Source organism: Aspergillus clavatus, genomic scaffold, assembly GCF_000002715.2.
Source record: "Aspergillus clavatus NRRL 1 1099423829802 genomic scaffold, whole genome shotgun sequence".
Classification (NCBI taxonomy): domain Eukaryota; kingdom Fungi; phylum Ascomycota; class Eurotiomycetes; order Eurotiales; family Aspergillaceae; genus Aspergillus; species Aspergillus clavatus.
In genome coordinates this window covers 1,073,030-1,097,389 of record NW_001517097.1, presented here as the reverse complement: position 1 = coordinate 1,097,389, position 24,360 = coordinate 1,073,030, and the positions used below count along the sequence as shown (strand labels likewise).

At 55.0% G+C, this 24,360-nt stretch overlaps 10 protein-coding genes and 2 non-coding genes across 12 annotated transcripts, besides 13 other annotated features; 6 read left to right on the top strand and 6 right to left on the bottom strand.

Moving 5' to 3' along the window:
- Positions 1-261: 261 nt before the first annotated feature.
- ACLA_037210 (CSN8/PSMD8/EIF3K family protein) lies at positions 262-1,337 on the bottom strand (the record flags this gene model as incomplete). The annotated part of the gene is made up of 2 exons (XM_001270939.1): positions 262-841; positions 1,168-1,337. 2 exons carry the CDS (start codon positions 1,335-1,337, stop codon positions 262-264), a joined length of 750 nt encoding a protein of 249 aa, XP_001270940.1.
- Positions 1,338-2,413: 1,076 nt separating this feature from the next.
- ACLA_037200 (uncharacterized protein) lies at positions 2,414-2,617 on the top strand (the record flags this gene model as incomplete). Its single annotated transcript, XM_001270938.1, has 1 exon — positions 2,414-2,617. The coding sequence occupies one exon, from the start codon at positions 2,414-2,416 to the stop codon at positions 2,615-2,617; it is 204 nt and encodes a 67-aa protein (XP_001270939.1).
- A 964-nt stretch (positions 2,618-3,581) lies between these two features.
- Positions 3,582-4,013, top strand: ACLA_037190 (uncharacterized protein; the record flags this gene model as incomplete). Its single annotated transcript, XM_001270937.1, has 2 exons — positions 3,582-3,590; positions 3,654-4,013. The coding sequence occupies 2 exons, from the start codon at positions 3,582-3,584 to the stop codon at positions 4,011-4,013; spliced, it is 369 nt and encodes a 122-aa protein (XP_001270938.1).
- Positions 3,665-3,711: a microsatellite.
- Positions 4,014-4,938: 925 nt separating the features above from the next.
- Positions 4,939-4,958: a microsatellite.
- A 635-nt stretch (positions 4,959-5,593) lies between these two features.
- Positions 5,594-5,637: a microsatellite.
- Positions 5,595-5,634: a microsatellite.
- Positions 5,638-5,846: 209 nt separating the features above from the next.
- Positions 5,847-5,877: a microsatellite.
- Positions 5,878-5,981: 104 nt separating this feature from the next.
- Positions 5,982-7,185, top strand: ACLA_037180 (glycoside hydrolase family 16 protein; the record flags this gene model as incomplete). Its single annotated transcript, XM_001270936.1, has 2 exons — positions 5,982-6,781; positions 6,894-7,185. The coding sequence occupies 2 exons, from the start codon at positions 5,982-5,984 to the stop codon at positions 7,183-7,185; spliced, it is 1,092 nt and encodes a 363-aa protein (XP_001270937.1).
- Positions 6,807-6,836: a microsatellite.
- Positions 7,186-7,809: 624 nt separating the features above from the next.
- Positions 7,810-7,841: a microsatellite.
- A 250-nt stretch (positions 7,842-8,091) lies between these two features.
- ACLA_037170 (CAIB/BAIF family enzyme) lies at positions 8,092-9,627 on the bottom strand (the record flags this gene model as incomplete). The annotated part of the gene is made up of 1 exon (XM_001270935.1): positions 8,092-9,627. The coding sequence occupies one exon, from the start codon at positions 9,625-9,627 to the stop codon at positions 8,092-8,094; it is 1,536 nt and encodes a 511-aa protein (XP_001270936.1).
- Positions 8,582-8,639: a microsatellite.
- Positions 9,082-9,166: a microsatellite.
- Positions 9,628-10,055: 428 nt separating the features above from the next.
- Positions 10,056-10,127, bottom strand: ACLA_037160. The gene has a single exon. It is a non-coding gene; the product is annotated as a tRNA-Arg (tRNA).
- A 379-nt stretch (positions 10,128-10,506) lies between these two features.
- On the bottom strand, positions 10,507-10,578 carry ACLA_037150. Its single transcript has one exon. It is a non-coding gene; the product is annotated as a tRNA-Arg (tRNA).
- Positions 10,579-11,808: 1,230 nt separating this feature from the next.
- Positions 11,809-11,845: a microsatellite.
- Positions 11,846-11,938: 93 nt separating this feature from the next.
- ACLA_037140 (bifunctional cytochrome P450/NADPH--P450 reductase) lies at positions 11,939-15,590 on the top strand (the record flags this gene model as incomplete). The annotated part of the gene is made up of 5 exons (XM_001270934.1): positions 11,939-12,059; positions 12,152-12,397; positions 12,480-12,920; positions 12,971-13,966; positions 14,026-15,590. 5 exons carry the CDS (start codon positions 11,939-11,941, stop codon positions 15,588-15,590), a joined length of 3,369 nt encoding a protein of 1,122 aa, XP_001270935.1.
- Positions 12,437-12,459: a microsatellite.
- Positions 15,591-16,102: 512 nt separating the features above from the next.
- Positions 16,103-18,197, top strand: ACLA_037130 (endonuclease/exonuclease/phosphatase family protein; the record flags this gene model as incomplete). Its single annotated transcript, XM_001270933.1, has 4 exons — positions 16,103-16,772; positions 16,895-17,263; positions 17,335-17,780; positions 17,868-18,197. The coding sequence occupies 4 exons, from the start codon at positions 16,103-16,105 to the stop codon at positions 18,195-18,197; spliced, it is 1,815 nt and encodes a 604-aa protein (XP_001270934.1).
- Positions 16,802-16,838: a microsatellite.
- Positions 16,803-16,838: a microsatellite.
- Positions 18,198-18,367: 170 nt separating the features above from the next.
- ACLA_037120 (dimethylaniline monooxygenase) lies at positions 18,368-19,935 on the bottom strand (the record flags this gene model as incomplete). The annotated part of the gene is made up of 3 exons (XM_001270932.1): positions 18,368-19,078; positions 19,147-19,723; positions 19,805-19,935. The coding sequence occupies 3 exons, from the start codon at positions 19,933-19,935 to the stop codon at positions 18,368-18,370; spliced, it is 1,419 nt and encodes a 472-aa protein (XP_001270933.1).
- Positions 19,936-20,502: 567 nt separating this feature from the next.
- Positions 20,503-22,657, top strand: ACLA_037110 (C6 zinc finger domain protein; the record flags this gene model as incomplete). Its single annotated transcript, XM_001270931.1, has 3 exons — positions 20,503-20,835; positions 20,934-22,066; positions 22,120-22,657. 3 exons carry the CDS (start codon positions 20,503-20,505, stop codon positions 22,655-22,657), a joined length of 2,004 nt encoding a protein of 667 aa, XP_001270932.1.
- Positions 22,658-22,735: 78 nt separating this feature from the next.
- ACLA_037100 (uncharacterized protein) lies at positions 22,736-23,800 on the bottom strand (the record flags this gene model as incomplete). The annotated part of the gene is made up of 2 exons (XM_001270930.1): positions 22,736-22,847; positions 22,917-23,800. The coding sequence occupies 2 exons, from the start codon at positions 23,798-23,800 to the stop codon at positions 22,736-22,738; spliced, it is 996 nt and encodes a 331-aa protein (XP_001270931.1).
- Between the last annotated feature and the right edge of the window lie 560 nt (positions 23,801-24,360).

The following is a 24,360-nucleotide window of genomic DNA, read 5'->3' as shown; positions in this document are numbered from 1 at the left end:
CGAGCTCATTCGGGTGTTCTTTAGCACATAGGCAAGGGGTAAGAATCTATGATATGAAATCCCCTTCCCCCCCGATCTTTCTCCGCAAGATATCATCAAGAATAGAATAGAAGAACAAAAAAAGGAAAAAAAAGAGGGGGGGGGAAACAACAAAGTATAGAGGATTAAGTAAAAAAGATCCTCCTCATTTCAAACACGCGATGGAAATCAAAAAAAAAAAAAAAATGAAAAATAAAAAAGGGAAAAAAGAATTGAATATGCTCATGCAGCCTGCTCGAAGCCCCGTCTGATGACGCGGCCAAACATCTCTACACCGACATGCTCGCTCTTGACCTCGCTGCGCACCTCGTTCTCCTTGTTCGAGGGCACCTTGACGACGGTACCGTTGGGGCCGGCCTTGTCAACCTCCCAGCCACAGACCTCGGTGACGAACTTCTCGAGGGCCTCGCGGCTGCGCAGATCGAACCACTGCTCGAGCACCTCGGCGTTGATCTCGCGGAAGGCCTTGCCGACCTCGACGGCGATGCGGATGCGCACGAGCTCCTCGAAACCGGCGACGTCGGCGACCAGGTCTGCGTACAGGTCATCGGAGTTCAGGGTCGACCAGAACTGGGCGTACTGGGCGGACTCAAGGAGAGTGGAGAGGCGGGCGAGCTTCTGGACGGACTCGACAAAGTCAGAGGTCTGCGAAGCGTCGGCATCGGCGGTGGGGAAGGGCTGAGTGTGGGCGGGGAGGAGAGCGAGGCAGAGCGAGAAGGCGGGCGAGGGGAAGACGGTGAGGGCCTTGGCGAGGATATTGGTGGCGGTTTCGGCCTGAAGGAGATGAGGGTTGAATTGGTAGCTGTTTATTTACAAACACCCCCGGGGTTGGAGATGGTTGTTGGTCAGTCAATGGATCAATGGTCGTGTGGTTTTTTGAGGTACAACACTGGCTGGCCGAAAGGGACAGATGTTTTTGTTTCTTTCTTTCAGAACATGTGTTTTTTCTCAACAGTATTCCCCAACAAAGGGGATGTCAGGTAATAGGAAACGTGATTATGAAGAAAAACAAGGTTGTTCATCATTTGTTGTCCCATGCGGTCTGGACACCCCCGCGTTGGGTCTCAAGACGAGCGCCGTGTACAAAAGACAACGGGGGAGATATTGATCAAAGCGGTACAAACTCACAGTTTCAGCAGAGCCAGGTTGGCGTAGCAGTCAAATGTGCGGTCCTCGCATTGCTGAGCGACATAGTCTTGGAATACTGTGGTGGTCTCGGGGTTGTATCTGTCCAGGCCGTTGAGGATGGCGTCGATATGCGCCGGCCGTGTGTCGCACTTGTCGAAAGCAACGCCCATTTTGTCGAGAGGATTGGATTTAAAGTAGGGAGAGGAAGGGGATGAGAGGTTTCAGAATCAGATGGGGACGACCGGCGGTGAGGTGAGCGATATGTATCACTTGATATCCTGCGTTGATCAGCTATATAGCGGGAGGTCTTTTTTTGGTGGGTTTTTTGGGTTGTGTCTGCTGTGCGGGCGGTCGAGTCGGAAGTTGATTCCAGAAGGGTAAGTTTCTCCGGTTAAGGCCACCATTGGATGCCTTACCACCTTACCACCTTGTCCCAGTGGGTGATCGGAGCTTGAAGAAATCAACAACCATCTTCCAACCTGATCCATATAGGCTGACATCCCCTCGATTCGGCTTTAGGGTGCTATGTATTTGGATGATTGTCATATACCCCCGCCAGATCATATCAGACGACGATCGAAGACGATGCTTATTTTCCTGCCTGCTGTGGTCCTCATTGCCGTAGCTGGGTGACCGCACCTGCATTCCCCTTCATCGAACGTTCTGCTGGAGCAATCATTACATAGGCATCGTAAACTCCATCTGCTTTAAGCCACGCCAGGATTATTCCGTACTCGTTTCCTCGAGGTGAGAAGCACGTGCTTGTTGACCTCTCTCACTACCTTCCTGGATCTCCTGGGGAGTTGCCATCTCATTCATATTGACGGAGCGAGCTCAGTTCTATATCAAGTCCGAGATTCCATCTTGGACACTCAACGACACCGTCCAAGCCGCTGTAGAAGAGTGGGATCGGGACGTCAACTGGCTGATAAATCTCTCAAGAAACAAGCCTGATTTTCGCAACACCTTATTTGTACAACTACATTAACAAGCAAGCAAAAGGCATTGAAAAGTCCCGGAGTCTGGGGTCGCAATAGTAAGGACGATGTCGCTCAGCCTGCAAGACCCAGGGAGCTCATTCGCTTGATTTGAACCCTCCAGCTTCCAGGACGCACCCTACAGGGTCTCCGGCAGCAGTGATGCAGGAGCCATGAACTCCTGGCTCCTGTGGCGGATTCTTGGCATCTATCCGGTTGTCACGCAGCCGGTCTACTTGATTTCTTCTCTGTAGTTCCCGGATCTCAACATGACCGCCAATGGCAATCAGATACTGCGGATCAAAGCGACGGGGGTGGAGGGGGTTCAGATTAGTGGACAGCCGTGGACGAAGAATCGGTTTAAGCATGAGAATGTTACAGCACATGGAGGGACTATCGAGCTTGAATTAGGAGAGATGGAGGCCTGGGAGACTGGTAGTGTGCCACCTCCCCCGGGACATATACCAGTATAGATAGGTCAGCCCGAGAACTGCGGTGTCGGGGTGCTTGTACGCATCAGGTTTATGGGATCCATTTTGTAGTTATGGTGAGACATTGGAGCACTGTGTCCAATGGACCACCTTGGGAAAAGACAGTATAAGTATTCCACAATGAAGATCAAGAAACCGACGGGGGTTCTCTTTTGATGAATTCAATTGGCGATGGTGGATTGCGTCAACAGAGAGGATGAGAAAACGTGAGGGGTGTCCGATTTCTGGATTTGTGTCTCACCACATGTGATCTTGGGGGGATTCCAAGTCAAGTCCAGTCATGGAATAATAACTTAAAGTAAGTAGATACTACAGAATAGCGAATTCATTACGGATGAGGGATTCGTTAAGGGAGCTTTTTCCTCCCCCGCCAACTGCCCGATCACGACTGACACAGCAAGTAGTCTCTACTCCACCGCCCATGTGAATCGAACTTCTCAAAGAGTCGAGACAGTGACATGCTCAAGCCGACTGGAATCCACCGGGGACATCTTCCCAGTTTTTTCTCGATCCGGCTGTGCATTAGACTTACTAGTACTAGAGATCGCTTCTGCTTTCTCGTCGGCAGAGGAAGACGTGCGATTGACGTCAGCGCGGGACCGACGGATATTAGACGACAAAGAAGAATACGAGGAAGATGGAGATGGGGGGGAAAGAAAAAAAGAGAGAGAGAGAGAGAAAGATATCAGCATCTTGTCCATCTTTAATTCTTTCTGCTGGGTTTTGAATTGCGGTGTCTCGTCTCTCGTTTACTTGCATTGACCCCACTGAGAGGTTGAAAAGACTATTGAGCTCGATCTTTGAGAAGGATACACTGAGCTGATCTACACTCTCACTCTACGCACCTGAGACTTGAATATCAACAATCCCAGCATGGTAAGTTGTTTACCCGTTGCCTCCCATCTACATCTTTGGAATACTCCACCTCGGCCCGGGTTATAGAACCATGGATCATGTCCACCCTCACACTCAGAGGAAGTCCCAGCAGTCCAACAAGCTAACATGAGAGCCAACTCAGGCACCACACGTCCTCCAAGCGCGGGACAGCACCATCCTCCAAGCTCGCGATAGCACCAGCTGTCCTGACAGTATCTCCGGAGGCGGTATTGCAGGCATCGTCATCGGCACGATTGTCGGCACGCTGTTGATCATCTGGCTGCTGCGAGTATGCTCGTTACCCGGCGCATGGGGTGACGGGAAACGGGACTATGGATACAGCAGCAGCGGCGGCGGTGGTGGCGGTGGCCCAGTCGAGGTGCGCACGTCGCATCGTCGACGACGGAGTAGTCCGTCGTATATGGATTATGTCGAGAAGCCGAGCCGTTCGCGGCGGTACCGGGGGGAAGTCCGCCGGCCGGCCAAGGTGTATTTGAGTTGAGTCTGGGGTTAGTCCCCGTTTCTGTGTTCTGTCGAGAAGTGTTGGATCAGGTGCAGTGTCTTGGACGTTTTCGGCGTCTGGTTATGGCTATTTTATGTGTAATGATCATGCGGGACGATCACGGTCATGAGACGACATGATGGGATCAGACTTCTGGAGTTTGGGGAGTGAGTGATTACGAATGGAATCCTGATATGATGGTTTTTGATGGTCGACTGTAGATCGAGTCGGTGCTTGACATGTTGTTGGTTGCACAGACTACAGACTACAGGATCCAATAATGATTATGTGAGCTGGTCTTCGTTTCAAGTAGATTGCGGAATGGTTCCCTCGAGAATAATCCCTTGCTACGGAGCGTACGGAATTGCGGACTGTGTGGCAGTTCGTGCAGGCTAACAAGTGGGCCACAAACGATGAGCTGATTGTCCGACAATCATGAACATCGATTGAGATCGTGTCGCTCCCTTGATTAGTAGTAGTTGGTGTTTGTCAGTTGTCTACGAGTACGAACTAGGTACGAAGTACGTACTTCGTGGACGTGGTTCGTGCTCTGTATTCTTTACTGGAATCTGTTCCATCCTACGGAGTAAAAACAAAAAATTCAGAGCGAACTCCTGACTATCATCATTGATTCCTTCTAAATATAACCATGTCTCTCTCCTTGATACTTGATAGACTTGCAGGGTTTACTATTTCTCTCGCCCCCAAGACCGAAGTACAGACTCGGCAGCCCATCAGGCCAATGGCAGGGCAATCCATTGCATAGCAGACTGGGCAGAGGGGGCTTGTTGACCTGCAGACCTGGTGGTTCTTCATCTTGATATGGAAAAAGACGGGGTTGAAACCTAGTCTTCACTCTCGCGACCAATTTATTCCACGCAGTCGCTGGGATTTAAATGTTATGGTCCTGTGGCTTGGGATGAAGGATAGATAGATAGATAGATATACATTGTTCGTGTCAATGACATATTCAATACTGGAGTCACTCCCCAGTCTCTCGTACAAACTCGACAGTACCAAAGAAAAAAAAAAAAAACACCCAGTAACCCTAACAGGATGAACACACCCCCTGGGCCTCCACTCAGGGTTAGTTAACCCTGGTCTTATCTCCGGCGGTGGCGGTCCCAGCCAATCAGTATTTGGAGCTGGCCACCCTCCCTTTCCGCATGCGGCATGGCTCCAGGAACATGGAACAGAGCTAATTACCGAGCTAGGCTAGCATGGCTGGGTCCACTAAGCCGGAAACAGGCTAGATCGTCTCTTTTTTGCCCTCGGTGGCGTTTGTGGCCCCCCCGATTAGGCTTGGAGGAGGGTGTTTTACCCCTGAAACCAGCATTGAGAAATGAGAATTTGTATTGTCTTTACTTGTTCTATCGACTTGTATTGTATCTGTCTATCAGTACAGTAGATAGTACCTTACTCCATAGTAACTACTAGGTACTGTGTTGCAAACTGCACAGTGTACTACAGTACTTACTTAGTACTATGTAGACAAATTGCCAAGTTGTCGGGCTGCGGCAGGTCATGTCGCTAATCAATCCTATTTTAATTCATCCCGCTCTAGTACTGACTTGGATTCAATTATTATTATTATTATTATTATTATTATTATTATTATTATCATGCCTGTCCGTCTCCGGTGCTTCCTCTTCTCGATTCATTCATCTTCCCCTCCGGATCTTGTCATCGTCCTTCCTTGAGCTCTCTCCCATCTCTTCTTGCGGGTGGGCAGCCAGCACCTCGTGCGACTAGATCGCACGTCCTTTCATTAATCCGGCAGTGTCACTCTTTTGCTGTCAATAAACATAAATTCCCCTCCCAGACCTTCAGGTTTTGTTGTCGTTGTTGTTGTCGTCGTCGTTGTCGAAGGAGAGAAAGAAACGCAACACACATACACAGAAATACTCAGTGGTTGTCTCTCGCTCTCTACCGTGGTCCCCCTAATCAATCAACCTTTCGTCGTCCACCATGTCTTCTTTCCTTTACCGCTGGGCCCTGTTGGCGGCCAGCATCTGCTCCGTTTACGCTCAAACATGGACGGATTGCGACCCCCTCGTCAAGACCTGTCCGCCTAACCAAGCATTGGGGACGAACACCACCTTCCTCTTCAACAAGACGCTCGACGATACGGTCTGGAATGTCACCAACGGCGCCGTCTCGTTCACCTCCGAGGGCACCGAGTTCACCATCAAGGCCGAACACGAGTCCCCCACCATGCAGTCGAACTTCTTCATCTTCTTCGGCATTGTCGAGTCGCACATCAAGGTGGCCAAGGGCAAAGGTATCATCAGCAGTGTGGTGCTCCAGTCGGACGACCGTGACGAGATCGACTGGGAATGGGTGGGTTACAACACCAGCGAGGTGCAATCCAACTACTTTGGCAAGGGTAACGACACCACCTTCGACCGGGGTGGCACGCACTCGGTGCCCAACGCCGACACCGAATTCCACAACTACACCACCCACTGGACCGCGGAGAAGCTGGAATGGTGGATCGACGGCAAGCTCATTCGAACCCTCATGTACAACGACGCCCTGGGCGGCAAGAACTTCCCGCAGACCCCCTGCAACATCCGGTATGGTATCTGGCCCGCCGGTATCAAGTCGAACAAAGCCGGGGTCATCGAGTGGGCGGGAGGTCTGGTGGATTATACGGCTGGTCCGTATACCATGGTGCTGCAGTCCGCCCGCGTGCATGATTTCCATACCGGCAAGCAGTACGAGTACAGCGATCATTCCGGGTCATGGGAGAGCATCAAAGTCGTCGCGTAAGTTCCCCCCTTTTGGATTTGCTTCTTTTTTCTTTTTTTTTCTTTTTTTTTTCAAGCTTTCGCCACATTCCTGGGGGCCGGACCATCACTGACGGGGTGCATCCACCAGGGGTAACTCCACCGTCGCCGACGCGATCAACAACCCTCCGAAATCGTTGGCCGAGAAATGGGCGGACCTGCCTACGGGAGCCAAGGCCGGTGTATACATCGGGGCCGCCGCGTTCGGCGCCCTCTGCATCGCCGGCTTCGTTTTCTTCTTTATCCAGCAGCGCAAGAAGGGCCGCCTCGAACACGCCCTCGAGGATACCAAGTGGAACACGGAGCGCACGGAAATGAGCACCTTCCAGACGGATTGGAAGCAAAGCGAATGGAAACACAAGGGTTACCAGCCGGTCAATTAGGCCAGGCTCCAGGGCCAACCTCTCTCTGGTTTCCCGCCCCCGCGTCCACGTGCAAACAACCAACCCTCCAACGATGACGAAACGAACCCTGCATAATCCCATCCACTCGCCGGATCGCCATTCCCAGCTGTTGCCTACTGTTTCATCCATTCCCGCTCGGCAAGGGGGGCTTTTTCTCGCCTGTCCGCCTTGCTGAATGCGTTCAGTTCCGCATGGTTTTCTTTCCCTCTCTCCAGCGGGCTCAAGTGGTTCATCCATGCGCGCTACTCTTTTTTATCTCCCTTTTGCTGGCCAAACCAGCGCGTGTGTGACTGTTGCTCGGAGATTCTTGGGGAGGGATTTGTGAGACATTGGTATGCTAATTTCGCAGTAGTGGACCCTCTTTTCACATATCACACATATCCCTCCGGTCCGATCTTCTTTCCTCTCGATCTCATCTAGATACGTCATGTCCATACTAGCTTGCCCTGGGCGCATCCCGACTGACCTTTGCTTTTCCTCGTCCTTTGCGCTTTGCCGGTGGTCCTGCTTCGAAATGGAGCCGTGTTTCTTCTTTGATCTTGCTTCTGTATTCGGATATACCAATGTGCATTGTATTTTCCTCTGGACTTTCGCTCGTCGATACATACATTCATTCATTCATTCATTCATTGATTTAAAAGGTTTCATCTGCATGTACTATGTAGTTTGTGGTCGTGAGGCTCGGCTGTGCCGAAGCCGAGACACGGGTATCTGATATTCTGATTCGGTTGTCTCTACAGTCTATACTGTTCTTTCTACAAGAAGATGTTGAGCCAGTGGACTCATCCACCAAAGCGCCAATAGATTCATACCCTCATAACATCGTACAGTGCAAGGAGCGGAGATCATCTACCCTACCTAGTAAGTACCTAGTGAGTACTACAACTACAACCACCTCTTCTCATCCTCACCCAACGGCTTCACCATCACATCCCACCCAACCTCCACCCCCTCAATACAAGCCGCATGCCTCACAAACCTCATCTCCCCAAACCCCGTCTCCCTCGTCTCCAGATACTCCTCCGGCACATCCCCCGGCCCCTGATAATCCGGCACCCCGTCAAACCCACTCCGCCCGTCATACTGTCCCAGCGACCGCAGATACTTCATCACCCCGGCAAGCGACACATCCACCTCCCATGAACCCCCCTCCTCCGCCTGCCGACACACCGCCGCCATCACCCCCGCCGCAAGGAAATACCCGCCCGCATGGTCCAGCACCTGGCACGCCGTCGCCCGCCCCGCCTCCCCTGCCCCAAAATGCAACGCCTCGGATTCATTCATCCCCGAACACGTCTGCACCAGCGAGTCGAACCCGCGCCTGTCGGCCCACGGGCCCGCCCGCCCATACGCGGAGAAATTCGCGCAGATGATTCCCCTGCCGCTGCCGCTGCCGTTGCTGCGCGCGCGCCGCGCCGCCAGCGCCGCCGCTGAGAATCCGCGCGCGGCCACGCTCCCCGGGCGAAACCCCTGGATGAAGACGTGGGCGTCGTCGAGGAGTCGGGCGAGCTCGTGCGCGCCCGTTTCGGTGGCCAGGTCGAGCTGCACGGTGCGTTTGCCGCGGCCGAATTCGCGGTCGATCGGGGGCAGGTCGGGGAGGGTGGGGCTCGTGACCCAGAGGACGTCGGCGCCGTGGGCGGCGAGCGTCTTGCCGGCGAGGGGGGCGGCGATGACGCGCGAGAGCTCGAGGACGCGGAGGCCGCGGAGGGCTTTGTCGGTTACGGCAGTGCGGAGGGCCGGGGGCAGGCCCGGGGGTGGTACTGAAACTGGTACTGGTACTGGTCGGGCTTCGCCGTCGATGCGGCGCAGGCGGATGGGGAAGTCTGCGACGGCGCGGGCTTGCGGGAGGACGTCCCACTGGGCCGGGGTGCGGAGGGCGGCGATGACGGCGCCGGCGTTAAAGGCGGCGGTTTCGAGGTCGACGGCGCGCCAGGGGGCGATGGCGGCGCTGACGGCGGCGCGGTCTGCGTCGGGCTTGCAGCCGAGGAGCGCCTTGGCTTTGGCGCTGTGGTGCGGGAACCCATCGTGGACGCGGACGTGGCCGTCGGAGGTCTTGTGCAGGCCGCTGAGCGGGCCCCAGGCCGTTGAGGCTGGCTGGCCGGCGAGCGTGTAGAGGCGTTCGGATTTGAATTCGATGACGGCGTGCTCGCGCGGCACGGTTACCTTGGGGGTGGGGGTGGAGGTGCGCAGAGCGTGGATGTGCGCTGCGAGGAGCCCGGAGAGGCCGATGGATGCCTGGGCGAGGTCGGCGATCTTGAAGGACGAGGGGAGACCCGGTCCGCTGCCGGTGAGGTCGAGCGCTTGCAGTGGTTCTGGCGGGAGGCCCAGGCCCTTCCAGATGTCCTCCACGCTGTCTCTTGCTGTGAAGGACGTCCTGTCGGGAACAGACTTTCTTATAGGAGGTTCCTGAGACGAAGTCATGTCTGCCTGCATCCCGGTGGTGCTTATCCCGGGGTGTTGGGCTTGCACTGTGATGCTATTCTGGTCAATGGCCGCCGCGCAGGTGTCCACATTCGTCTATCGAGGGCTATATAAGTTTCAGCCTGGCTTGGGTCAACTACCTGCCCTCAACCCTCGGGCGCACTCGCACAAGTGAGACTATATATATGTATATATATATGCTACACTTGACTCATCCGGATAACGTGCCGGTTACAACCCCGCAGCCAGAGGCCATCGGCATGCTCCTGATACATACTGTACCTATACGATGATGTTCAGTAAGATAAGAACACCACCTAACTAACCTGCAGTCTCGAGAGATATTGGAACTCAAGGGGGAGGGCAGGTGAACACTGAGCAAAAAAAAATGAAAGAAAGAAAAAGAAATTGGAAAGTAAAAAAGAATCCGATCCCGGTGCGACTCGAACGCACAACCTTTAGTACCGGAAACTAATGCGCTACCATTGCGCCACGAGACCCGGTGACAGCGATAAGCACTTTTTTGGTTTATGACCGGGGATACATCAAATCGACCGATGGAGTTCCGAATACGCAAAAATCGTGTATCAGGCGTCTGTATTTATCGCATGATATGGTTGCTGTTGTTTGTCCATCTGTTTAATAGAGGCATAAATAATAGAAGAGACCCTGTGTCTATGTGCTGCAAGATGAAACTTAGTATTGTATAGGGGATGTTGGTGAGAAATACGGGGTAGGTACCAATCGAGTTGCAGCGGAGTCAACTGACTCGGACATGTACTAGGGTAAGATATATTCTGTAGTGGTGGACAAGATACGGATGAAAAGCCAAGGAGAACGAAGGCGAGAAAAAAAAGACAAAAACAAAAAGAAATGGCTCGATCCCGGTGCGATTCGAACGCACAACCTTTAGTACCGGAAACTAATGCGCTACCATTGCGCCACGAGACCAATTTCTTGATAAGTGAGCACTTGGTCTTGCTCTAAGGCCCAGAAATAAACCTCAACCTGAGGTTTCAATAGCAGAATCCATTATCCATTGTTGCTCCCATCTCGTCCATAATAATACTCCCGGAATTTATATCAGACTTATATAGAGTGCATTGTCTGACAGCCACGCTATAGAAAGTACCACAATATCAGTAATACGACAAGAATTATGCATATCTCCCAGCTCCTCCGAGAGAAAATCCTCAAGTCAATCAATTCAGTAATATATATACGGTATACCGAACAGAAAAGGAGAGTCTACCCGAAGTTCCTGAACCCTCTCTAGAGCAACTCTGGTTGCCTATTCCAGAGGACGGAGATACCCGTCTCCACTGCACGGGATCTCAAAAGATGGATTGGAAACGGGAAGTCTGGAAAGGCCAACGCCCTCAGCCATCAATCACGGTCTAAATGGTTTTAGGTCCGCCACGGCGCCAACAGGGGCTGGCCAGGAATTCTCCCACACACCTGATATAGTCATACTCCAGGGATAGGCATAGAGTTTACCATGAGTTCAAAATACTAATAATCAATTTACAGTCTTATTAGCTCTACATCTACGTAGTAGTTGATATCCCCAGTAGAACAGAAAGTGAAAAAAGAAATGTCTTGATGTCTCTCATCCTTGACCTAAATGGTAGTAGTGACCCAAAGTATACACAGTACACTATCTACTCTGTAGAAATTAATGAATAGAAAGGAGGAATTGTTTATTGGATGCTTATCAACACTTTTCTCACATTATTTTTTGCTCCTTGAGTGAAAGTTATGAAACTCTTTATTGAACAAGGCTGCCCAAGAATAAATAAGCCATGCATTATCAGTAATACCGTCCCTATGTGCACAACGTGGCCCACCGCGGTAATCTTAATCTCTAATGGGGGGCAGCTCGATGACATAATTGATTCAGAATCATACTCCGTACACTGTACACAGCAGCCCAGCGGTTTCGTCCGAGGTATCTCCCTCTTTTCAACCAGTCTTTTAGTGGTACTACCATCTACCATCTACCACATATCATTATCTCATTGCTTCTGATGATCTCCTATGGAGACACGGTGACACCTCATCCCACCACAACTCATGTGGAGTCCTCGATCTGTGTCTCAGGTTGAGCTGCAGTGGGGTGTTATTTAAATAGCTGGAGCCCCTCACAACTGTTGCTTTGTTAATGAGTTCATCCAGCATCGACTTCCTCCTCCTCTTCTTCTCCTTCTTTTTCTTCTTCCATTGAGAATCCATCAAGAGTGTAATTCAATATAGCTGACTTTGTTTTCTGGCTCTGGTTGATTCCTACCATCCAATCCATACCTCGTTCACCATGACTGAATCGAAAACCATCCCCATTCCAGGCCCCAAGGGGGTTCCCCTCTTGGGGAATATCTATGATATCGAACAGGAAGTCCCTCTGAGGAGCATCAACATGATGGCAGATCATTATGGTAGTGCCTCTCCTCCCCGTCATACCACAGCTGGATCTTTCTCGCGTCGCCCTTTCGCTAGCTTCACGGACAAGCTGACAAGATTTCCCTAGGCGAAATCTATCGGTTGACCACATTTGGCCGCTCCAGAGTGTTTCTGAACACCCATGAACTCGTCAACGAGGCTTGTGACGAAGAGAGATTCAGCAAGGTCGTTACAGCGGGCTTGAACGAGATCCGGAATGGGATCCACGATGGCCTGTTTACCGCTCACTTTCCTGGCGAGGAAAACTGGGCCATTGCCCACCGCGTGCTTGTCCCAGCCTTTGGACCGTTGTCTATTCGGGGAATGTATGATGGTAGGTACACACCAGGCAGGCTTTCTCTACCATCCTGTCCCACCACCACCACCACCACCACCCATGCTCACATAGTACCCAGATATGTACGATATTGCGACGCAGCTTGTCATGAAGTGGGCGCGCCAGGGGCCCCATGTCCCGATTATGGTCACCGATGACTTCACCCGGTTGACTCTAGACACAATCGCACTTTGTGCTATGGGGACACGCTTCAACTCCTTCTACCACGAAGAAATGCACCCGTTCGTCGAGGCAATGGTTGGTTTGCTGCAAGGGTCCGGTGACAGGGCCCGCCGGCCGGCCCTCCTTAACAACCTGCCCACAAGTGAGAATGCCAAGTACTGGAGCGATATCGAATTCTTGCGGAAACTGGCCCAAGAATTGGTTGACAATCGGAGACAGAACCCGGAGGATAAGAAGGATCTGCTAAACTCATTGATCCTGGGTCGCGATCCCAAATCCGGTCAAGGTCTCAGTGATAGTTCGATCATCGACAACATGATCACCTTTTTGATTGCGGGTATGGTGCGAAACACTTGTTCTCCATGACTCAGCTAATTGAAAATGCAGGCCACGAAACAACCTCTGGACTGCTCTCTTTCCTCTTCTACTACCTGCTGAAGAACCCCCGCGCATACCAGAAAGCACAGGAAGAGGTGGACGCTGTCATTGGGCGGCGGAAGATTACGGTCGAAGACCTATCGAAACTGCCATACATCAACGCTGTGATGCGGGAAACGCTGCGGCTAAGGTCCACGGCTCCCTTGATTGCTCTTCATGCGCACCCAGAGAAGAACAAGGAAGACCCAGTCACCCTGGGAAATGGCAAGTACGTGTTGAATAAGGATGAGGCCATCGTGATCGTGCTCGATAAGTTGCACCGGGACCCTAAGGTCTATGGCCCTGATGCGGAGGAATTCAGACCGGAGCGCATGCTTGACGAGGAATTCGACAAGCTCCCCAAGAACGCGTGGAAGCCGTTTGGTAACGGTATGCGCGCCTGTATTGGCCGCCCATTTGCCTGGCAGGAAGCGTTGCTTGTGGTAGCAATCCTGCTGCAAAACTTCAATTTCCAGATGGATGATCCCAGCTACGACCTCCATATCAAGCAAACGCTCACAATTAAGCCGAAGGATTTCCACATGAGGGCCGCACTGCGCCATGGCCTCGATGCGACCCAGCTCGGTATCATGTTGAGTGGTAGTGTTGATAGCGTGCCACCTGAGAGCGCCGGAGCGGCGAGCCGCTCCCGCAAACCGCAGGCTGCTGCTCCTCCTTCTGGTCAGCTGAAACCAATGCATATTTTCTTTGGCAGCAATACGGGAACATGTGAGACGTTTGCCAGAAGATTGGCCGACGATGCTGTGGGATATGGGTTTGCTGCTGAAGTCCAGTCACTGGATTCGGCCAAGGAGAATATCCCCAAGGAGGATCCAGTGGTGTTCATCACGGCATCTTACGAGGGCCAGCCACCAGACAATGCTGCTCACTTCTTTGAGTGGCTCAGCGGCCTGAAGGGGAAGGAGCTGGAGGGAATCAACTACGCTGTTTTTGGCTGTGGTCATCGTAAGTCTTTGCTAAAAATTTACTGCCGTACAGGAGAACAACGACTGACTGCGGATTAGATGACTGGCACGCAACCTTCCACCGCATTCCCAAGGCTGTCAACGAACTCGTTGGCGAGCGGGGTGGAAACCGTTTGTGCGATCTGGGGCTGGCTGATGCTGCCCATTCGGACATGTTCACCGACTTTGACAGCTGGGGCGAGTCCGCATTCTGGCCTGCAATCACATCAAAATTCGGAGGGGGAAAATCAGAGACAGGCACTAAGGCGACGTCCAATCTACAGGTGGAGATCAGCTCAGGCATGAGAGCATCGACCTTGGGTCTTCAGCTGCAGGAAGGGTTCGTAATTGAGAACCAGCTGCTCTCCCAGCCTGGCGTGCCGGCCAAGAGAATGGTCAAGTTCAAACTCCCGTCGGACATGACCTACCAGTGCGGCGATTACCTTGCGGTGCTCCCAGTCAACCCGAGCAGTGTCGTTCGCCGTGCCATCCGGCGCTTTGATCTCCCCTGGGACGCCATGCTGACGATCCGTAAATCGTCGCAGGCTTCCAAGGGATCCACCTCCATTCCGCTGGACACACCTGTGTCCGCTTTTGATCTCCTGTCCACTTATGTTGAGCTCTCGCAGCCTGCATCCAAGCGAGACTTGAATGTGCTGGCCGATGCAGCCGCAGCGGATGCCGATGTGCAAGCCGAACTTCGCTATCTTGCGTCCAGCCCCAGTCGATTCACCGAGGAGATTGTCAAGAAGCGGTTGAGCCCGTTGGATATCTTGATCCGCTATCCGTCAATCAAGCTTCCTGTCGGCGACTTCCTGGCGATGCTCCCGCCCATGCGCGTGCGCCAGTACTCCATCTCCTCCTCTCCCCTGGCAGATCCCTCTGAATGCTGCATTACATTTTCCGTGCTCAATGCTCCGTCTCTGGCGGCGGCATCGTTACCTCCACAGGAACAGGAGGAAGCCGAACAGTACTTGGGGGTTGCGTCCACGTACCTGTCGGAGCTGAAGCCCGGCGACCGCGCTCATATCAGCGTCCGGCCATCGCACTCGGGCTTCAAGCCGCCCATGGACTTGAAGACGCCGATGATCATGGCGTGTGCAGGTAGTGGACTCGCGCCATTCCGTGGGTTCGTCATGGACCGCGCCGAAAAGATTCGGGGCCGGCACAGCTCGATTGGCTCGGATAAAGAGATTCCTGAGACGGCGAAGCCAGCCAAAGCTATCCTGTATGTTGGCTGCCGTACAAAGGGCAAGGATGACATCCATGCCGCCGAGTTCGCCGAATGGGCGCAGCTGGGAGCCGTGGAGGTGCGGTGGGCATATAGTCGGCCTGAGGATGGCTCCAAGGGCCGTCACGTCCAGGACTTGATGCTGGAGGATCGTGCGGAGCTGGTTGATTTGTTCGACCAGGGTGCTCGGATTTATGTTTGTGGTAGCACAGGGGTCGGCAACGGAGTGCGGCAGGCGTGCAAGGAGATGTATCTCGAGCGACGACGCCAGGTGCGTCAAGAGAAACGGGAACGGGGCGAGGATGTTGCCGAGGACGATGAGGATGCGGCGGCCGAGCAGTTCTTGGATAATCTGAAGACGAAGGAGAGATATGCGACGGACGTATTTACTTAGGGTCATGGATATGGGTGAGGGCATTGTTTCTTGGACGCTCGGGGGACTCGATCAGATCAGATATTCGCATGAATCGTATCCACCATCGACATCATCTTCTGGTCTATCCACAACTCTTCACAAGTAAGAAAACAAGGGGGCTTGATTGATAAGAGTGTTACATCTGCAGCGGCAGTTGGCGTGCTTAGCTGCTGCTTAGCTGCATGCTTGGCTCTACAACGTGGGCATCTTCCGCGACCGTCACTGGTGCACCGGACAGGAGACGACGAATGGCACCGAATTCACCCCTGAGGGCTGCAGGAGAGACTGCATGTCCTGCATTGCATTCCAATGGGACACCAGACTATGGAGTATACCCTCGGCGACAGATCGGACTCCGTCGCCGGCACCCCTCACGGCATCCTCCCGCTCTGTTAGTATAAAAAGCATCATAACATCATGTCTCCTTCCCTCTCAGACACCAGCTCATCTTATCTTCTCACGCCATAGAGTAGACCGAGCTGAACCTCACTATGAAATCCATCCTTTCGGTCTGCGCCGCGGCGCTCCTCCTCAACCCCACGCTGGCCGTCACCATCGCCCAGCTCAACGGCAACAAGTACCTCTCCCCCTACGATGGACAAACCGTCTCCAGAATCCACGGCCTGGTCACAGCCATAGGCTCCACAGGCTTCTACCTGCGCTCCACCACCCCCGACACCGACGCCGCCACCTCTGGGTCCATCTACGTGTACAGCAGCACCGCCGCGGCGAAGGTCTCCGTCGGCGACATCGTCTCGCTCAGCGGCAAGGTGACTGAGTACCGCTCCTCAAGCGCGTACGTGTATCTGACGGAACTCTCATCGCCGTCGGCGCTCAGGGTGACGTCGAGCGGGAACCCCGTCACGCCGGTGGTTGTCGGGAAGGGCGGCCTGATGCCGCCCACGGAGCAGTTCTCAAGCCTGGACGGCGGGGATGTGCTCGGGTTGCCGAATGACGCGAGCCAGATCTCGAACGTGAACCCTGTTCTGCAGCCGTCTAGCTTCGGGATGGACTTTTGGGAGAGTCTGAGTGGGGAGTTGGTGACGGTGACGGGGCTGCGGGCCGTTGGGAAGCCGAATTCGTATGGCGATACGGGGGTCGTTGGGGATTGGAAGACGACGGGCGGGAATGAGAGAGGAGGGTTGACTATGCGGGCTAAAGGTACTGGTTTTCATTGTCTTTTCCTGGTGTTTTTTTTTTTTTTTTTTTTTTTTTTTTTTTTTTTTTCCCGTGGAGGGGGGAGGTGGAATGGGCTGCGTGCTGATGGGATTGATGCCGTGCAGATTCCAACCCCGAGGCGATCGTTATTGGATCTCCGCTGGACGGGAGCACGAATCCCACGGATACGAAGCTGGGTGATACCCTGGAGGATATCACGGGCGTGGTCACGCAGGGGTTCGGCTCTTATAGGATCCTGCCTCTGACTGCGTTGTCGGTGACCGGGTCGAACTCGACAAGCGCCGCGGCGACGAACCTCGTGTCGGATGGAACCTGCAGCGCGGTGACCTTTGGCTCATACAACATCGACAACTTTTCCTCGACCTCGGCGACGCTGCCCAAGGTCGCCCAGCACATTGCGCAGTACCTTAAGAGCCCGACGATCGTCTTCCTGCAGGAGATTCAGGACGACGATGGACCGACTGATGACGGAGGTATGTACCTCATCCTTTTCCTTTCCTACTGGAAATTCAAGTGAGATCTGTGCAGCTCACCAACCTCGCAGTCGTCTCTGCCAACCAGACCCTCGCCAGCCTGGCGCAATCCATCGCTGACCAGGGCGGCATCAACTACAACTTCGTCGACATCAACCCCATCGACGACCAAGACGGCGGCCAGCCCGGCGGCAACATCCGCGTCGCATACCTCTACGACCCCTCCGTGGTCCGGCTGCACAACCCCAACCCAGGCTCCAGCACAGACGCCAACGAGGTCCTGCCCGGCGCCGAACTCAAGTACAACCCGGGGCGGATCGCGCCGGCCGACGCCGCCTGGGATCACTGCCGCAAACCGCTCGCTGCGGCCTGGGAGACGCTGGACGGCAAGAACAAGTTCTTCACGATCAACGTGCACTTCACCAGCAAGTTAGGCGGGTCCCCGATCGAGGGCGATGCGCGGCCCCCCGTCAACGGCGACGTGAGTACCCGCGCCGCACAGGCGGAAGTCGTTGCTGTATGTCTACGTCCCTTCTCCTCCTCCCCCCCCCATACCAGGTGTTCGACCAATACCATCTCCAGCACTATAACTAACAGGCGATAGGCATTCACCTCGTCCATCCTGGCACAAGACTCCAAGGCGAAGATCCTCACGGCCGGCGACTTCAACGAGTTTGCTTTCGCGCAGCCGCTGGAGTCGTTTGTCGCGGACTCCGGGCTCCAGGATCTGGACGTCGTGGCGGGCGTGGCCTCCACGGAGCGATACACGTATCTCTACGATTTGAACTGCCAGCAGCTCGACCATATGTTTATCAGTCCGGCGTTGGCGGCGGGGGCCAAGATGCACCATCTGCATCTGAATACGTGGGTGTCGTCCAGCGACCAGGCTTCGGACCATGATCCTACCGTGGCGTTGTTGAATGTTTGCGAGTGAAGGTCCGGTGTCAAGTAGATTGGTAGAGCCAGGAAGCGCGGCGGTGATCTTTTGACAGGGCATAAATAAGTGGGATAAATAATATACAGCATGAAAATATATATACTCTCTAGAATCAAGAAGCGCTCCCCTACCACACCCCCCAATCCCCAATCATCCCAATCTCCCCCTCACAACCGACTCGCCTGCTTCTGAGTCCGATTCAGCCTCTCCCACATCCGAATCCTCCGCTGATGCCCGGCATTAAAATCATCCAGCCACCTCTGCTCGAAAGGCGGCAAGCGTCGCCCCGGCGCGCCCTCCGCCGGCTCCCCCGCCAACGCGCGCAGCTGCTCGAAATACGCCTCGAAATCCGGATTCAGCACCGTAAACGCCGGCCCGTCGCCCCTGGCCGCGATCCGCTCGGCCTCCCACCGCCGCTGCTCCTCGGCGGACGGCAGCGCGGCACGGCCGGCCAGCACGCGCGCGGCCGCGACGGCCTGCCACTCGAAGACCTTGAAGGTGAGGCCTGCGCCGACGGCGCCGAGGAAGACCAGCGACGGGTCGGCGGCGTGGAAGATGTGCAGGTAGAGGTCGGGGATGCGGTTGTTGCGGAGCGGGACGTGGGGCAGGAAGGGGAGGGTCCAGGTGAAGCCGGTGCCGAGGATGATGTGGTCGACGGCGGGGACGGAGGCGCCGTCTTGGAAGCAGACGGTGCGGGTGGCCGGGTCGACGTGGGTGATGGGTGGGTGGCGCTGGATCTGGGGGTGGTTGAAGGCTTCGTCGCCGAAGTAGATGTTGTATTTGCCGCGGACGACGGCGTGGATGGGGGCTTGGGCGTGGTCGATGAGGCTGACGGCCGTGTCGGCGGCGGAGACGGAGGCGCCGACGGTGACGATTCTCTAGAGCGTGGGTTAGGTTGGGTGAGGTTTGGTTGTTTTGAGGAAGGGGGGGAAGGGAGGCTGGGTACCTTTCCGATGTACTTCTCCGGCCCGCGATATTGCTTCGTGTGCAGTACGCTGCCGGGGTATCTCTCCGCGAACTCCTGGAGCCCGTTGATGGCCGGCACCCACGGCACGGAGTAGTGGCCCGACGCCACGACGAGGGCATCGAATGTCTCCGTCCACCAGGCGTCGAGGTCTGCGGACTCGGGCCGGCGCAGGGTCAGCACCCACCTGCCCTGCGGGTCCTTGGCGGCGTGCTCGACGGTGGTGTTGTACTGCACGAGATCCTGGTAGCCGTGCCGGTTGAGCAGGTCCTCGATGTACTGCCTGACGACGGTGTGGTGGCGGAACGGCGTGTCCGGCCCGTGGAGGGCGATGGAGCGCTGCGAGCGGATCTCCGGCATAGGCTCCTGCGAGTACGCCATGACGGCCGCGTCGACATTGGCTTCCAGGGTAGGGTAGACGTGGGAGTCGGTGAAGCGCGGCTGGGTGATGGCTGGGCGACGGCAAGGGAGGTTGGAGGGGATGGGGATGGGCGCGTCGGCGGTGCGCGCGGCCAGGTTGTCGATGTCCAGGGGGATGGGCGATTCATCTCGCGCGACCCTGGAATCATCGGTTTAGAAAGGGGGCTTGGATCTTTGGATCTGTTGGACCTTTGGGGGATTGTATGTCAAGCTGACTTACCAGCATCCACCAGCCTTCTCTTGTCGTTCGAACACGCGGACTACATCGAATGCGCGCTCCTGCATGAGCGCATCGACGGCAATGGCGCCAGCGGGGCCAGCGCCGATGACCGCGACGCTTTTGACGGGCATTTCTTCTTCTTCTTCGACGATGCACAGATTGATTCTCCGTCCATGGCTCACGAGTCACGGCAAAGCGCCGGTCTTATCTACCCGACGCTTAGCGTTGGATGTGGGAATGGTGCAAGCCAAGCGTGGAATGGCATCAGCGATAAGATCGGCTGTCAAGATGAGTGGGAAGTCTTGGTTCTATGCTCACTAATCACTTTTGATGAGAAATTATTGTGGTGCAGGAGTTGGAATGGTATACGGAGTCGAGAGAATTTTTCAGATGGCCGATGGATATTAGGGTTTCATCTGTAATGTGATGGTTGTGGTGGATTCGATTCCATTCAATTCATCCCAAGGATTTCGATACTCAATAATAGACTATTGGGAGGACTACTCAGAGTAACTATTAATATTATAATATACAATCGAAGAGGGCCTACATTACCATAGCTCCTAATAATCCTGGTCATCAACTCCCAATAAGAGTCTGTCTAATAAGTACTAACAGCAGGTCTCACCCCGGAGCTAAGCCGATGACACTCCACAGGAGAAACAAGAATAATCATATTATTATCATACCACTGAAGAATGCCTGCCCCCAAGCGTCCGATCAGAAAACCCCGGGTCTCGCTGAGCTGCATCGTCTGTCGGCGACGCAAGGTTCGCTGCGGACGCGAACAGCCAGAATGCGCCAACTGCGTGCGCATGCAAGAGACCTGCGTCTACCAGGCTATGCGTCGTGACGAGTCGACGGGCCGTGTGCGACCAGCATCACCCCAGGACCATCCTGGCAGGTCCTCAGAGCCAACGGCGTGTCCCATCCCAGCTCCCCTCCAACGGGGTCGTGGTCATCTCAGTCTGCGCCGGGGTGGTCAGGTCCGATACATTGGCCCAACCTTTTGGGGCTTGGTTGCTGGAAAGGTAGTTGGTTGTTTTTTTTTTTTTTTCCTCGTGAGGGATAGGATAGGATCTGGGTATGCAAAGTTAATAGAGCTGACCCCCAATTGGGCTTCCTGCAGGAGAGTCTGAGCGACGATTTCTTTGACGAGAGTCGTCATGTTCCCCCCGGTCTCCCCCTGCCCCATATCTCCTCTATGAGCATGCTTAACCTCCTCCGGTCCTTGCCCACTAAGCCCGTGAGCGATGCTCTGCTCGAATCGTTCTTCGGTGCCGTGTGGCCCCTGTCTCCTCTCCTGCATCTGCCGTCCCTGCAGACCGACTACGACCGGTTCTGGGACTGGTGTCGGCACAGCGGGAGCGCAATGCCCCCGGAAGATCTCCGCGAGGACCCGTCCTGGTTCTGTCTTCTCTTTGCAGTCCTGTATTGTGGCGCATCGGCCGCGCCCGTCGCCAGCTGGACGGCCCCCAACCTCCAGGGCCTGCAGAAGGAGACGACCGTGAGCCAGCTCGAGCGCGCATACACGACCTGCCTTTCTCTGTGCCGGCATCTGGAGCATCCGACAATGCATACGCTGGTGTCCACGTTGCTGACCGGCCCGTTTCGGGACCGTCCTTTTGAGCCGATGCGTAATCTGGTGCAGCGGAGCACCACCGTTCGCGTCGCCCAGCTGATGGGCTTACATCGGGGGGATGCCTGGTCCGCGCTGAGCCCCGTGGACCAGGGAATCCGACGGCGCGTCTGGTGGCACATCGTCGGGCTCGATGTGCAGTCGAGTATCGCCACGGGGATGGACCTCTGCTGCGGTCCTGAGGCCCTCGAGGCTGTGCGAATGGTCGACGACGCTGCGGATGAAGCTATGATATATGCCACCGGGCGCTCTCTGACGGCGCGCGTACAAGCCAGGCTCGTCGCGGATCTGCAGAACCCGCAGGGTCCAACCAAAGACGGACGAGACGCGCTTGTCGCAGATGCAACGCAGCTTCTGCAGAACCTTGACGCGTTGCTTGGCCGCGTTCCGACGCTGGGAATCCCCGAATCGAGCGACATCTCATCCCGGCTCGCTGGCGACGCATCCCCACCGTTCACGCATCCGCCATGGTACACGGGCGATGCGAGCCAGCCGACTGTCTTTGCAGCATGGACGCGGATCATGCTGACTTTGTTGAAGTCTGAAGTGGCCATCCTGTTGCGCAAAGCATTCTTGGTCCCGCCGGACAGGACGAATCCGCAGTCACGAACATCATGGATGAGGTACGACTACGACTCTTTTGTTCTTTGGTCCCGTTTTCTCTATCCTCTCGTAGTCTAACAAGCGAGGGAGCCAACAGCATAGCACAGCTCTGCCTGAAGTATCTGCGTGTCTACCTGCAGCTCTCCCAAACACCCGCGTTCTCTCCCTACGCCTGGTTCTGCTGCAGCCATCATGGCCCTCTACAGTGTGTATTCATCATTCTAACGTACCTGACTTCCTTCTCGGACTCAGAAGATGCTTTGCTGTTTCTTTCCTGCGTCGATGAGACTCTACATCACTTCAAGACTCATTGCCAAATCCCAGGCTCCTCGCCACCGACGAACGAGGGTAAGATGCGGGTGCCTTCAGCTATCCAGGTCTTGGTGGAACTTCGCGAGCGTCTCGACTCTTCTCTCGGGGTTCACAGTGCCCCCTCTAGCACTACAGGCCTACTAGTGACTGCCAACATCAAGGCAGGGCCGCCGAAAAGCGCGTGGATGGCTGAGGGTGACTCTGGCCTAGACATGAGCCCTCTCGCCCCTCTTTTGGACCTCGAGGCCTGGGCGTCGTCCTTGATCATGGGGTCTGATAGTATCCTAGGTCCCTTCTGATTCTATCTCATGTTGATTTGGATGCGGTGCATAGATTAACAAACGAAGCAACGGTGCAAAGGAATTGGATGGATGGATCTATTTGAACTCGACCGGAAGCGTCGTCAACTGGCTCATCTCGGCCACCGTCTCCTCCCAGAGCTTTCTCTGAATCTCCTGTCCCGCCGCTGATTTGACAAAGGCTGCTTTGCTACAGGGTGTTGTTAGCAATCACGTCAAATCTTCTTCAAGGTCCAAGCGAGTGGAAGAAGTCACTTACTCGACAATGGCCTTGTCCATCAAGAACTTTCCATGAGACTCCGGACCTGCCACCAGCGCACTATGCAGGATAAGCCAGCCCCCCACCTCCACAGGTCGGGCGTAGACGGCCTTGACCACGTTCACCGGCAGGCGCAGATACACCGGCAGCCAATCGCTCATGGGCGTATTCACCATGCCCGGACACATCATGTTGAGGACGACCTTCTTCGGATCGACCCGCGGCGCCAGGCTATACATGAACAGCGCGCACAGCAGCTTCGAGTCCGCGTAGCGGTAGAAGCGCACATAGGCCGCGTCGCTGTCCATGTGCTCGATCACGCGCTCGCCGGGCGCGATGGGCGATTTCCCCTCGAGGCTCGACCTCGCGTGCATGCGGCTGCCGACCCAGCTGATGCGCGCGGGCGAGCCGGTCTTCTCGGCCCCGGCCTCGAGGTGCGCGAGGAGCTCGGCGATCAGCAGCACGTTCGAGTGGTAGTTGACCTGGGTGGTGCGGTCGTGGCCGCTGGGGCTGCGCTCGAGCTTCAGCAGGCCGATCCCGGCGTTGAGGAGGAGGAGGAGGTCGACGACGGGGATCTCCTCGCGGACCTGCTGCGCGAAGCGCTGCACGCTGTCGTACCGGTCCATGTCGAGCTGCATGACCTGGATCTCGGCCGTGGGGTTGTGGGATCCGACACGCGGGTCCTGACGGAGGGCCGCGGCGCAGGCTTCCCCCTTGGCGACGTTGCGCACGGCGAGGACCACGGTCGAGGCGCGGAGTTGGAGCAGCTGCCGGGCCGCTTCTAGGCCTATGCCGGAGCTGGCGCCGGTGATCACGACGGTTTTCCCCGTCAGGTCGATGTCTGTGGGCAGGGGGTCGACTCTTGGCTGGGTGATGCGGACCATGGTGGGGGATGGGATGTGGATGAAGTGATGGGAGATGGGGAGATGGGGTTCGACGAGGATGAGGATTAGGATGTCGAGGAACTCATGGCTATTCATCTATTCTTCCCCTCTCAATTGATTTATATAGTTGCCCGGGAGTTTCTGTGCTTTGCTGCGATGACAAATGGTATAGAATATCGATATCAACTCTCGTTCGTGTTGATGGGTTGACTCAGCATTCGGCCGAAGTAGAAGGAAGCCCTAAACGATACTGCTGTTGGCCCAGGCACGTCGCCTTTCGTAAGGAGGATTGACAGCAGAAGGTATGATGGAAAAGAAGATAATTCCGGAATAAAAGGACAAAGGTTGGGATAACTCCTCAACAAGGTGTCAGTATGAGTGGACAGTAGGCCTTCTAGGAGGCTAGATCACTGTACACTGCGCTGGGGTAGATGCGCTTACTCTCATTATATGTTTCTTTCATCTACTTTTGTTCTTGCGTCTTGAGCCCTGACCTCAGACGTATTCTGGTGTATAGAGGACAGACAGTATAGGTGCTGCCTCCCCGAAGCGTAGCCCCC